At 46.1% G+C, this 14,744-nt stretch overlaps 1 protein-coding gene across 1 annotated transcript in view; it reads left to right on the top strand.

Moving 5' to 3' along the window:
- Edaradd (EDAR associated via death domain) overlaps nucleotides 1–14,744 on the top strand; it is a 46,742-nt gene that overhangs the window by 16,006 nt on the left and 15,992 nt on the right. Inside the window, exon 4 of the mRNA XM_048461140.3 lies at nucleotides 2,394–2,452. Within this exon, the coding sequence (XP_048317097.1) occupies nucleotides 2,394–2,452 (59 nt within the window). The remainder of the gene's footprint in view (nucleotides 1–2,393; nucleotides 2,453–14,744) is intronic.

Genomic DNA, 14,744 nt, shown 5'->3' with positions numbered 1-14,744 from the left:
ACTGTACACAGAGGAGAGCCCTCATGTAAATTAAAGAAACATTTCATCTTTGCCTGTCCTGGTGGTACAGGCCTGTTACTGGGAAGGCTGAGGCAGGAGGATGGGGAGTTCAGAGCCTACCTGGGTTACAGAATGAGGCTATCCTAAGCAACTAGGCAAGACCCTGACACCAGACAGTCAAAAAGGAACCCAGAGACGAGCTCAGTGGTAGATCATCTGTTATGTATGTGTGAGGAGCTTAGTTCAACACCCAGTCCTGAAAACACAAACATACATACATACATACACACATACATACAAAAACCTAAATTTCCTTTGGAGTGCCTCTCTCCTACTATGAGATTCAAAAACATCTCATAGTAAATTTAAGCTGCAGGGGCCGGAGAGATGGCTCAAGGTTTATGAATACGTGCTGCTCCTCCAGAGGACCTGAGTTTGGCTCCCAGCACCCATATACAGCCTGTAACTCCAGCTCCAGGGGATCCGGTGCCCTCTTCTGGCCTCTAAGGGCACCCACATATACACATATTAATTAAAATAAAATAAAATATTTTAAAATATTTAAAATGCAAAGAAAAGTGATATAGATTGATCCTGTTCATCTTTGTATGAATCTGAGCATTCATGCATGCTGGGGAATTGCTTTAATGTTGAGATATAGTCCTAGCCCCAGGAATTTGAACTTTGCTGTTATTTTAAGCACCCAGAATACACATTTCACTTCAATTTTTTTTTAATTGTGATGCTGGAGATCAAACCCAGACCATTGTGTATGCTAGGCGAACACTCTGGTGCTGAGTTACTTTCTCCCAGCTTCTGGAATGTTCATTTTACAACTTCAGCATCACCTGCACATAGCCTGCTGTATGGAATGTTCAAATTACACAAACCCTTGATGGCCCTTCCTCCAGGGACTAGTCATGGATCTCCTGGGGGTCTGGACTCCATCCAGTTGAGTGCTCTTGTTTGTAGCCTGGGTGGGGCCCTCCAACTCCCCAGTGGCAAGATTTACTCTTCGGGTACAGGAAGCAGCAATGCTGAGCAAAGTGCAGGTGCACTGGCTGGGGGAGCAATGGTAGTCAATGCTCTGCCTCCTGTCTTTACTGATCAGCACAGGGTCCTCAGCCCTGCCCTGCCTGACCACTTCATTGCCCTTAGGGGTCAAGAGAAAGATAGGCAGTGGTAAGGGAAAAGGCCATGAAGGGGCAGGCAGGTCACTACCCTGAATTGCATCAACCAAGGTGCCGAACAGGGTTCTCCCTGAGTGGAAAGCCCCTTTCCTTCTGCCAGCCCAAGAAGAGCCACACATCATCTGTGCTGCTGCTGTACATGCACAGATCATGTTTAGAACAGACCCAAGCACAGGAGGCTCACATGGTCACTGTGCACACAAAGCACCAGAGAATCCCCTTAGTCAGTGGAACCCAAGCAACAGTCAGCCAAGGTACTGTGCTCTCACTGCTGGGACAAGTGTGTGTCCAGAGACTAACCTGCCACCATCCTCTCCAGCCACTTAACAGTGGTTTCATCCTGGGACAAGAGATGGCTTCATGCTAGGCGATGGTGACTCAAGCTTTTAATTCCAGCACTTGGGAGGCAGAGGCAGGCAGATCTCTGCGAGTTCAAGGTCAACCTGGTCTACAGAGAGAGAGTTCCAGGACAGGCCCCAAAGCTACACATAGAAACTCTATCTCGAAAAACCAAAGGGGGGGGGCTCATTGAGCCACATAGGCCAAGTTCAAGTCCACCCCAGGCAGCTGTCACCAGTGAAGTTAGTTAGCCAAGAACAGATAATTCATTCTCATCAAATGGCCTTGACCATGGCCTGGCCACTGCATTGATCAGGAAGTAGTTTTGATGGCCATCTCTATATCCTGTTGATGAAGACAGGATGCTACCCTAAGGTGATGGGGCTGGCCAAACACATGGTGTTTAGTCCTGAACAGATGAAATAGGGGTGCAGCTATAGAGTCACCTACACCTCTACCCTGGGGAACCTCATAGTGTACAGAGCCACACCAGGATGCATTTAGGAAAATGGAGCACTTGAAAGAGTACAGCTTCTGTGGGAACTACAGGGTGAGGTGTCTTTACAGGGTGAGGTGTCTCTGGATCCCCTGGTAAGGCTATAGCCTTGTTTGAATAATTCTATTTGTTGGCAGTGAAAGAGACCCTGGTTCTCCAAAATCAACAAAACCATGCTTAATCCCTTCCCCCTCCCAAGAAGAACATGGCCGGAGAGAAGAGTTGGGACCTGAACTTGTCCTCATTCAAATCCATCCCAATTTTACCAGATGTCAAGGCAGCTCTTAATTCCGAGTTCTAATTTTAGGTCTTAGACTGGAGTGTGTACTTTCTTTACCAAACTGTTCATTGTTCTTTTTGCTCCCCAGCCAAGGAGTGTGATACAGTCGTTTCCAACTGTCCACCAAATTCTGATGAGCAACATCGGGTAAGAATAATATTAGCTATTTGTTCAACTTCAAATACCCAGGACTTTTGTAAGAATGAAAGAGCTTTATTAAGCTCTTTCTTTATTAAGAAAGAGCTTTAAAAATAAAAATGAACACATGTACAGCTGTGCATGCCTGGAATCCCTCCATCCAGAGGGCGGAGACACAAGAATCATGGCTTCAAGACCAGACTGTGCTGTGTGAGACCCTTCTCAAAAGACAAGAATTGGTTTGGGAGATGCTTGCTGTGCAAACATGAGGATCTGAGTTCAGATTCCCAGCACTCATGTAGATGCAGGCGCATGTGGGGTGGCCTGCCTGTAATTGCAGCAATCGGGAGGCAGGAACAGGGGTCCCAGGAGCAGCTAGATGGACTAGTGGAAGCTCTGAGTACAAGTGACGGTTGGGAGACACTGAATGTCAGACTCTGACCTGCACACACACTCAATAATGCTCCACAAGGGTGATGTGGGAGTCCCCTCTGTATGCTGTGATTACCACTAATGAGTAAAGAAACTGCCTTAGCCTGTCGATAGGGCAGAACTTAGCTAGGTGGGAAAAACTAAACTGAATGCTGTGGGAAGAAGGGCAGAGTCGGGGAGAAGCCGTGTAGCCCTGCCGGAGACAGTTACTGGGAACTTTACCTGATAAGCCACAGCCATGTGGCTATACACAGATTAATAGAGATAGGTTAAATTAATATGTAAGAGCTAGCCAATAAGAAGCTAGAGCTGATGGGCCAAGCAGTAATTTAATTGATACAGTTTCTGTGTGGTTATTTCGGATCTGAGCTGCCAAACGGGCCTTATAACAACACAAGCCGCCTTATAACAACACAAGGGTGAGTGTCTAAAGGTAAACAGGGAGTGACAGGTACTTCTCTGCCATTCCTCTGCTTTCCTTGTCTTGTACATACAAGCTAAACTTTAAAATATTAAACATTTTAATAACAAAAATCAAAAAACAGGAGCTGGGGAGAAAACTTGGTCAGTAAAGTGCTTGTCATGCAAGTTTGAGGACCCAAATTCAGACCCCAGCACCCATGGAAAAAGCCAAGCACAGAAATGTGTGCCCACAGTCCCGGTTCTGGGAGGCAGAAGCATGTGGATGGGATAGCTCCAGGTTCAGTGAGAGACCCTGTCATTGAAACTAAGGTGGGGAGGGCCGGGTCCTATCAGGTCCACATCTGCTCACTTTCTCAGTGCTCACTAGCAACACTGCTTACAGTTCAATCTCTGTAAAAGGAGACTGTACGTTAGTTTCCCAGCTGCCCAGACCCAAATAACCACACAGAAACTATACTAATTATAACACTGTTTGGCTGGTGGCTCAGGCATATTTCTAGCTAGCTCTTACATCTTAAATTAACCCACTTCTATAAATCTATGTATCACCACGAGGCAGTGACCTACCGGTAAGATTCTGGCGTCTTCTTTGGCAGCTAAATGGCGTCTCCTGATTCTGCCTTCTTTCTCCCCGCATTCAGTTTAGTTTTCCCACCTAGCTCTATTCTGCCCTGCCACAGGCCAAAGCAGCTTCTTTATTAATCAATGGTAATAAAACATATGCACAGTATACAGAGGGGAATCCCACATCAAATCTCCTAAGCTACAGTTAGAGCATTAAGTGTCTCAGAAAGCATACCTTTAAGACAGGCTGATTAATGCCTATGCCTTCGCACACCAAGCTGATTCCTAGCAAGTTCTGCTTAGGAATCCTTTAAAAACAAGACTATGTTTGGAGGCAGAAGTGGAAAAGGACCTGTCGAGTGAAGGACTAAAGGTTCAGTTCAGATAGACTGAAGATGTGTGTTAGAGTTCGGGCTGCTGATGGGGCCACCGTTAGACAGGGAAGTGGCTTCTCTTGGTAGTGGGAAAAGGAAGTGTTAGAGGAATTGAAGACTTTGAGGCCTCCTACACTCTGAGAATGGAGGACCTGATTGGTGGATTAGCTAACTCTGGCATTTTTTTCCATTCTTAGAAATAACCCACGATCAATTCTTTTTCTAGAACTGAATCATTTGTTGACAGAGTAGTTTTAGGTTCACAGGAGAATCGAGTTGGAGGTGCGGAGATTTCCCACCTAACACCTTCCTCACGAACACAGCCTCCTACGTTGCCAGCATCCTCGACCACAGTGGCACAGATATTACTGCTGGTGTGCCCACATTGGTACATCATCAGCCACAGGCCATGTGTTCATTTAGTCTCCTTCTGGGTGGCGTACATTCTGCGGCTTTGACCAAATAGTCAATGCCATGCGCCCGCCATGAGAGACTCACACAGGGTAGCGCTGCTGTGCTAAAAAGGCTTCCTGCTCACCCCTCCCTCCCCCAGCCCCTGGCAATCTTATCTTTTTATCATTTCTATAGTTCTGTCATTTCTAGAATGTCAGGGTTGGGATCATACCACAGGACTTCTTTAGTTATATGTATTTAAGCCTCTGTGTCTCTCAATGGTTGGCATTTCATTGCTTTTTTTTTGTGCTGAGTAATATTTCACTATCTGGATATACCACCGATAATCTACTGAAGGATATCATGATTGGAAGAAACAACTCATTTTGATCCATTTTCAATATGGGGTATGTTCAGAGCTCATCAAAGAATCAAAGATCAGTAGGAGGCATTCGGCCCTTCTTTCCTCTAGTTGGCCACTGGTGCCAGCTTGTCTAGATGGTGGCAGTTTATCTTGGGTTGAAAAGTTACAGGGAGCCTGCTGTATGGCTGAGCCATAATCAAAAAAGGGAGGAATTTTAAACCTGTGGGTATACGTTAGATGAAGCTTTGCATGCTGAACTTCCAGGGTGGAAAATTTAGTGGGGAGTATGCTAAGTGAGCATGGAGACTGTAGCTCTCCGACATCCCAGACTCTGGGACAAAAGAGGCAGGAAGGTTTGGAGATCGGGGACTGTAAAAACCACGTGTGTAAAACCACGTGTGTCCTCGGTCAGCGGTGCTAGCCACTTTTGCCTTTTCTCTAGGCTGATGTCAGTTTCTGCAGAATTGGGTCTTGTGTGTTACGATGGCTGCCTCAACTTTCTGGCACTTAAGAAAAAACAGCTCTAAGCACCCGTGTGCAGGTTTGGGCATGCGTAAGTGTCCGGGAGCACGCCTGCCGGCTCACAGGGTGAGAAGGTTCAGCTTTGTAAGAAGCTGACAGCGCAGTGTGACTTCCAGAGTGGCGGCTCCATTCTGAGTTCTCACCAGGAGCCGCCTGCACCACGCTCCCTCCAGCAGTTGGTGCTCTCTCTGTTTGGATTTTTTTGGCTTTCCTGATAGGTGTATAGTGGTTGCTTTAATTTCCATCTCTGTGTTGGCAGGTGATTGGATGGAGTGTCTTTTAACATGCTAACTTTCTACTTGAATATTTTATTTACAAGGAGTGTTTAGGGATTTTGTTTATATTTCAAAGATATATTGATGTATTTATTTTTACTTTATGTGTGTATTGCCTACATGTATGTAAGGGTACCATAGGCATGCCTGGTCCCTGCAAAGGTCAGAGGATAGCGTAGGATTCCCTGGACTGGAGTTACAGTTCTGAGTTGTTCCATGTGGTTCTCTGCGAGAGCAGCCAGTGCTTTTAATCGTTGAGTCATTTCTCTAGCCCATTTTTGCCTGTTTTTAAATTGGTTCTTTGTGTCCTTTTTATTGAGTTTTTAGAGTCCTCAGCATATTTTAGGTAGTTCCTAATTCAAAGTATCTTTTGCAAACAATTCTCTCCTGGCTTGTGGGTCATCTCCTTTTTTCTTTTTTTGTTTGTTTTTTGTTTTTTGTTTTTGTTTTTTTGACAGGGCCTATAACAGGACAGACATTATGTTTAACGAAGTCCCTAGGAACCACTGAGTAGGCAAATGTTCTTACAGTGTGGCAGTGGACATGGCCAGGGAGACCACCGTGCCAACCTCCACGTTGAGGTAGACTTACTTTATGATCTTATTTAAAAAGCCTCTAGAACATACAGCTTTCCTGGAGGGCATTTACATATCTAGGTGCTTGCCAGGCCATTTGGATTAATTAATATTTTGTTTATTTTTTAGTTAGTATACAAAATGGTAGGATTAGGAAGGCATTTTAAAACATGATTTGTTTCTGCTGATCCTCCTTCTTTCTCCCCCATCCCTTTTTACCCCTTTGTGCCTCCCCACCCCAGTCTTCCCCTTCTACTTTCATCCCACGTGTCCTGTTACCCTCCTCTCTTCCTTAAGGAAGGGGACAGCGGCACCTCTTTGCTCTTTACCTGAGCACATCACCCGTTTTCTGTAGATATGACCCAAAGAGTTAGCAATGCCCTGTGATTGACCTGAGCTCTTTAGAGATGGCCGTCCTGATTGTCTTGGCCATTCCCATGCTGCCCCCAGAGGCCTGACGTTTCCCAGTTGGTAGCAGCTGGTGTACCGTGCACATCAACCTAGAGGATTGAGGGGCCCTGGGCTGAAAGCACGACCTTTGTGGGTGCTACCAGAACTCTCCCGGTAAATGTGGAGTTTGTGAGTTTCCTTCCTGGTTGTGATTCAAAGCCCGTCAGAAGCATCTTAAGAGAGGAAGAATTCGTCTGGGCTCACAGTTTCAGAGATACAGTCCATTGTGGTGGGGAAGACGTGGTGGACTTCCTTGTGGTGGGAGCACACGGTGGTGGTTCCTCACATCGCGGTAGACCAGAAAGCAAAGACCCGGCAGCAGAGGTGGGTGGACAAAGGCCTGCCCTTAGTGACCTCAGTCCTTCAAGCTAGGCCTCACACCCCAGAGATTCCATGACCTTCCCAAACAGTGCCAGCCTCTGGGGACCAAGTGTTCAAACACATGAGCCTGGAGGCGACATTTCAGACTGAATGCCCTTACTCAGGGCTTGCTCCTTTCTTTGCGCTGGCTTGTGAGGCATTGGGTAGGATGTTAACCAGCAGCCTCGTTGTCTTGGCAGAGCAATGGGCTCACCAGAAGATATGTAGATCCGAAGTCATTAAGTGCATGGTAATAACAGGGCATGTCAGGGACCGGCAGGGTTGCAGATGCTATCTGCCATTAGTCAGCCTGGCAGGCCCCTGCCTGCGATTCTGGACACGCAGCAATCCTTACAAGCTCCAACAAGACCTGTTTCATAGATTGGCAGGTCCTTGAGCTTTCTTCTCTGAGGGAAAAGCAGATAGCTCTGGTGTATTTGGCAATTTCTTACTTTACCCCTAGTGTAAAGTTTATTGGACAAGGAACCAGCACTGCCAGGTAAGACTTCAGATTTCCTTAGCATGCACATACGGTATTTTTGACTCTTATAAGAGAGATGCCTGCTGTAGCCTGTCACTCCAAATAGACCACACTTTTCCTTAAGCCGGCCCCAAATGGTCTCTTAACATGCAGTTGTCTGGGCAATCTTGGAACGAATTTCAAGGGGTTGGAAGTCACCTGCTGGGTCCTATGCTCATGGTGTTGACATCTCCCTGTAACAGTTGTTTGGGGTTGACAAGCAGTTCATGCCAGATCGAAGATGCTACCTTTGAATAGACACTTCGATGTTAAGAATACTTGGGCTGAGATGGGAGGATGGCTCAGTAGGCACGGCACTTGCTGCCAGCCCTAATGAGTTGAGTTCAATTCCTGGCACCCACATGATAGGAGAGAACCCAGACATCGTCCTCTGACACCCACACTCATACTATGGCATTTGTGAACACACAGACACACACAGGTACACACACACACACACACACACAAATACATATAACTATTGATACTTTTAAAAATTAAATAAATAAAAATTCTCAAAGCTGGTGTGATGGTTCACACCTGACATCCTAGCACCGGGGAGGTAAAGGTAGGATGTTCAGTTCATGGTCACCCTCAGACACATAGTCAATTCAAGGCTAGCCTAAGCTACCCGAAACCTTGTCTTTACAAAACAAGGAAAGAAAGGAAATAGAGGCTGGAGAGGCAGCTCAGTGGTTAGGAGCACTGGCTGCCCTTCCAGAGGACTTAATTTGATTCTCAGCACTCACATGATGCTTCCCAACCATCTGTAACTCCAATTACAGGGGATCATATGACTTCTTCTGGTTTCTGTGGGCATACACATGCAGCATACATTCACAGACACGCATGCACATACATGTAAATAAAAACAATAAAAATAACTCTTTGTTCAAAAAAAAGCAACTAAAAGTGAATAACACTCCAGGGGGTGGTGGCGCACACCTTTAATCCCAGCACTCAGGAGGCAGAGGCAGCTGGATCTCTGTGAGTTCCAGAACAGCCTGTTTTACAGAGTAAGTTCCAGGACAGCCAGGGCTACACAGAGAAACCTGTCTTGAAAAGAAAAAAAAATGAATAATAGAGTTCCTCTTTTCATCTTCTGATAGGCAGAGACAATCCTTCTCAAACCAGTAGCCATCTGATTCTATCTCCTGCCAGGACTTGACTCCCTCAGAACACCAGCTTACTTTTTCTAGGCTGCAGGTGTGCATCCCAGACCCTGACTTTGCAGTTCCTACATAACACACACACACACACACACACACACACACACACACACACACCGCCCTGTGTACTGCCCACTGGAGGGTCTTGTCCTGGATTGTGTCCCTACTGGGAACAAACCCTGCAGCCCATATGATGAGGTTTTCCTCTCTGCCCCAACTTTGCCTCTCTCTGCAGGTTCCCCTCCCTACATCTTCTTGTTTGCCCTGCTGGGCTTTCTCGCGGCTGTAGAAAGATGTTCTTGTCATTCCTGACCCCTACAACCCTATGATAGATGCCCTGGTGCTGAGCCAGGTTAACGTCCTGATCAGGCGTTTTGGTGATAATTTCACTAACGTTTCTGAGGGATCTGCCTTGTCACTTCTGTGGCGTACTGCCCCTATGTTTGATGATTAGGAATAATGGAGTGTCAACCTTGGTTGCCATTGGTGCCACAGCAAACCCATGCTCTCCAATGTCCCTCACATTTGAGGCTGTGATAACTTTTTTCTGGAATGAATCTCTCCAGAAAAAAACATCTAAAAGAAAATTGTATTATTTTGACTTGATATGGCATATTAAAGCCAATGGCTTTGACTTATTACCGTTTTTTTTTTAACCAAGTCAAGGTAAATATTTGTGGCCTTGTTAGGGCCTGTAATCCTGGCTAACTGGGAGGCTGGTGCAGGAGGATGAAAGGTCAGAGCTTGGCCTGAGCTACAGGATGAATTCAAAGCCAGCCTAGGCAACTTGGTGAGACCCTTAAAATGTTTTAAAAGTGAAGAAAATAATACTGAGAATATTTCTCAATGGTAGAGCACTTACCTAGCATGTGTAAGGCCTTAGGTTCATCCCTTTGTTCTCAAAATTATGCAAATATGTGGACAGATGTACATACGCATATATCATACACACATGTATTGTGTGTTTACACATGTGCATATATGCATGTGTGTATAAATGTATGTATGTATACATGTACATATTCAAACATATTTTGTGCATATACACATATATACATGTATATGTATGCATGTATGTATACAGGCATATATTCATGGAAAGGCATGGGCAAGTCAAAGGTTTCTATAACTTAGCTGTTTTCCTTTGACACTCAAATTTTTTTCCTTAGTAATGTCAAGGCTTCTCTTCTTGTCACTCTTCAGAGCTCTGCTGACTGTAACGCTCTTGGGTTTCATGAATGGGTTAAATATGAGAAATGTTTTAAACCAGGTGGTGGCACACCCCTTTAATCCTAGCACTCAGGAGGCAGAGGCAGGCGGATCTCTGTGAGTTCGAAGCCAACCTGGTCTACAAGAGCTAATTCCAGGACAGGCTCCAAAGCTACAGAAACAGACAAACACTGTCTCAAAAAGGAAAAAAAAATCCATCCCCACACACACCAAAACAACAACAAAAACAAATTAAAAAAAGGAAATGTTTTAAATAATAAAATACATTGAAATAGTTATTCACATGTAAACTTTTCCATGTTAACATGTGGAGTGGCATGACCTTTCTTGGGCTCACATACTGCTATGCATCTCAGAAAAGTCACTGCATGGCTGACCAGCCTGTTCCCAGCATCACTGGGACTCAAGCCTGGGGTTTGTGAATGAAAAGACCAAGGAGCAGCTCCCACCACCCTGTAATTTCCATGTCCTGTGGTCTACCTGTGTTTGCGTGCACCGACCATAATCGTCTGTGAAGTGTTGTTCTGTGATATTTCTGAACAAAACCATCTCTACTCCGTATATAAAGGGAAAACCCGCAGTCTTTGTAGCGTGGGTTTGGAATCACACTCAGCTCCCCAGCCTCCCAGTTCTAGCAATAGCGAAGGTTTTTGACCCACACTTCAACCCCCGCTGGGGCAGGCCTATGCCATTGCTTAGAAAACCCACTGAGGAGAAGAAAGAGCTAAGTGTACGCAAATCTGTAGGTTTGTTCTCATCTGAGCAACAACCGTGGCATTTCTTTCAAGTTTTTGTACTTCTGTATTTAGCTTTACATCCACAGGGAAGAGACCCCTGGCCCCGGCCTCCCTTGAATCCCTGCTCACCTTTGTGTGGTCTTTGCTGTATCTGAGCCTTTAGCACAGGACTCCTGAGATGTTGGTCTTTACATGTACAGTCAACAGTATGTTCAGTGGAGACACACCGAGAGCACTTCCTTTAAAATCAGAACCAAGACTCCACGCTCCCTCTCTTGGCTAATATGGTGCTCAGTCTTAGCGAATACATAAGAGAGAGGCATAAAGGGAATGAAAATGGGAAAGAATTCAAACTCTCCCTATTTACAGATGGCATGACATTACTTCGGTGACCCTATAAAATCTACTAGAAAGCTCCTATGTCTAATAAACACAGTAAAGTTGCAAGATACAAAACCAATATAAAAATAAAGGCAATATCCTTTATATGTTAAAACAATATATCACCAAGAAAAAAAATCAGGAAAAATATCCCACTCAAATTAAAAAAAAAGACCCAGCTAAAGAAAAAGACCTTCCCAATGAAAATTTCAAGACACTGAAAAAGGAAATCAAATAAAATACTAAATGGTGGGAAGACCTTCCATGTTCATGGATTGTCAGAATTAATATTGTGAAAATGACTATACTATTAAAATTAACCCACAGATTTAATTAAATACCTATCAAATTTCTGATGTTACATTGCACAGATCAAGAAAAAAAATACAAGAATTCACATGGAACCACAAAAGACTACAGATATCCAGGCAGCCCCAAGGAGTAAGAATACAGCAGGGGGTACCACAATATCCGACTTCAAATTACACTGTAGAGCTAGAGTGACAAAATCAGTCTGGGATTGGTGGTGCAAGAACAGATTGACCAATGGAGAAGAATAGAGAGCCCAGAAATAAACCAACAAAGCTATGCCCACCTAATTCTTAACAGGCAAACATGCACAGTGGCGGGGGGAGATAGCCTATTTAATAAATGGTGTTGGTAAAACTGAACCTCCACCAGCAGGAGACTAAAATTAGGTATATATTATTATTTAATTTTTAAATACGTTTACTTAATTCTTTTTCTTGAATGCATCATTTTTGTCTTTCTAGTTGTCTGAACCCAACGGGCCCCTTCTTGCGTTCCCCACTATCCTCTCTCCTGCTTTATTGGGGGGCATTCACTCTAGACCTTCCCACTCTGCTGAGGAGCTCTTCCACGTCTGTGCCTCTAACCTCCCAGCACCTCCGCTCTTAGCTAGCCAACTTTTTTATTTTTTTCATTTTATTTTATTTTGAGACAGACTCTGTCTTGCCTGGAATTCTCTGTGTAACCCAGGCTAGCCTCAGACTTCTGATTCTTCTCTTCCACTTCCTGAGTGCTTAGATTACAGACAGACGCGCGCGTTGCTAATGCTCATTTTATGCAGGGATGGGGATCAAACTCTGGGCCGTGTGCGTGCTGGGCAAGCACTCTACCCCCTGAGCTACATCCTCAGCACTCAGTTAAACCTGTTTTGAACATAGCCTTTGTGTTCCAACCCTAGAGATATAAAGATGAATAAGACACAGTTGCCACCCTTCATGGTGGCGCTATAACAGAAGTGTGCACAGAATTCATAGCCCAAGGAGCACTGGAGACAATGATGCCATCTCTCTGGAGATTGGAGTGAAGAGGACCATGACTTAGGGCAAATGCAGAGACTCCTGAGGATGAAAGGAATCCACTGGCTCAGCTTGTACCTTAGGAAGTCAGGGGAGAGAGGGACACAGGGACCTCAGTGGTGAGTGCAGGGTCTGCATCAGGACCCGCTAAGACTCAGGATAGTCAGTAGGTGTATTAGTTAGGGTTCTCCAGAGGAAGAGAACTGGCAGAATGAATACATAGCAAAAGGAGATTTAGCAGATTGACTTACAGGAAATGGTCTGGGTAGTTCAGCAATGGCTGGAGGCCTCAGCAGTCCCCATCTGGTACTGAGGGCCTGAAGGATACCTGGAGAGGCCCAGGGCTTCTTGTTGAAAGAAGTCATTGATTGAAGTCCGCGAAAGATGGCCACAGGTAGCGTGCCCAGTAGGAGCAACAGCACAGTGGATGAACTTGCCGACGAGATACGAAGCCAGCAGGTGAGAAACAAAAGCGTTTCCCTTAATCCTGCTTCTATTTGGACCACAGGTGGAAGGTCCTGCCCACATGAAGGGTGAGCCTTTCTGTTTCAAATCACCTAATCAAAAAGATCCCTTACAGGTGTGCCCAGAGGCTTGCCTCATGGGTGGTCTAGATCCTGTCACGTTGACAGTGTTAGCCATCACATAGGAGGATCCTAGGACTAACAGGGAACAGCGAGATCAGATAACATGAGTGTATGAGGTTTGTAGCTTTCCTTTCTCCAGCAAAGCATAGCAGCTTAGAGCAAGCTGGATTGGAGTGTAGGAGACTCCGCGGATTGACCAGGGGCCCGCACTTATCTAGGAATGAGGGCTGTCGTGTGAGCTTGTCCTGGGGAGACATAGACAAACATCTGCTCGCTCCAGATAGGGCAGCAAAGACTGACCAAAGCAATGTCTTCATCCGAGAGTAGCTTGGTAAAGTGAGGAGATTGGATTTACCGATGAGAACGTGAATGAGGGCTTGTTTGCAGGAGTGTGGGTGACCCCAAAGCTTCTGATCACTGAAAAGTCTCACCCCAACATGAATGACAACATCCTCAAAGCTGCACAGATGGAGCCCCCCTCAGTTAAGCTCCCACACTCTATATGATCCATCATGTCCTGGGGCAGAATTACATACAGCTGCCAGGGCATGCAGGGCAGAGTGCCTGGTTCGGTCTTAGGTGAGAGTCTAAGGACCTTCCCACCGCTTCCTGCTATGGGGAAGATCGATAGGCCTGATCTTGAGGGTCACTTCTAAGTTGTCACAAGAGAAAACATAGCACTCGGGCGATGACTAAGTGTATAGGAATGGAGGTGAGAAACAAGGGGCCTTATGGGGTTGATGCCACAGAGCGGGTGGGGATGGAGGAGAAGTAAGAAGACTCGTGTTGAAGGGCAACTTGTGGGATGGGCTTGAAGACGTGGGCTGCATTCTGTGTCCACAGTGACCTCCTTCCTTTTCTCCCCCTCCCTCCACAGACATTTGATGCTCCAGAGCCCAGTGACACCCCCCCCCCCTGTACAACACACACAATGTCCTTGCCATGCGGCATGCAGCCTAAGACTGAAGACAAACTCCAAACCCAATGCCACCAGCGCTGTGGGTGATAGTACAGGATACTGTGGGAGGACCCAGGTCACAGAACCCACATGGGGCATTTGGAGAAGGCCCCCATGAGGAAGTGATGTGTCAGCTGAGGCCTGATGGGGGCAGGATGGGAACCTGACAGAGATATAGGTACCTTGGAGCATTCCAGACAGACGTGGCCGTGTTTTCCAGCCATATCTGTGGCAGTACGGCCCACCCAGAGAGACGTTTTCCTTTCCACTGCTTGTGGCCAAGTGAGGCCCCCAGACCTGGCTGCCTCTCCAGCACTCCTGAGGGTCCTTCTCTCCGGCCCTGACTCTGCTTTCCTCCCACTACCATCACTGTGTGGGATCTGGGCACTGCTGGAGCTTGGGACCTTCCAGCTTGCTCTCTGCTCAGCATCCCTGGTCCCATCACTTGCTGCACTCTCCTTTCAGGAAGCGGTATTTCTGCTGCTCTCAGCTTCTAGGGGCTATCACATGTAGACTTGACCTCTTCCTTGTCTGTAACCCCTTCAGAGCCTTCTCTGCCTTCTCTCCACCTACTTTGCCATCTCTGAGTGACTTCTTCACCTCTAGTCTTCTTGCTTCCTTCTCCCTCCCAGAGAGAGAGTCTGTATCCCAGACTCAGCCCC

Source organism: Myodes glareolus, chromosome 14, assembly GCF_982192425.1.
Source record: "Myodes glareolus chromosome 14, mMyoGla1.1, whole genome shotgun sequence".
NCBI lineage: Eukaryota > Metazoa > Chordata > Mammalia > Rodentia > Cricetidae > Myodes > Myodes glareolus.
The sequence above is the reverse complement of the archived record's forward strand: the minus strand, read 5'-3'. Positions and strand labels throughout refer to the sequence as shown.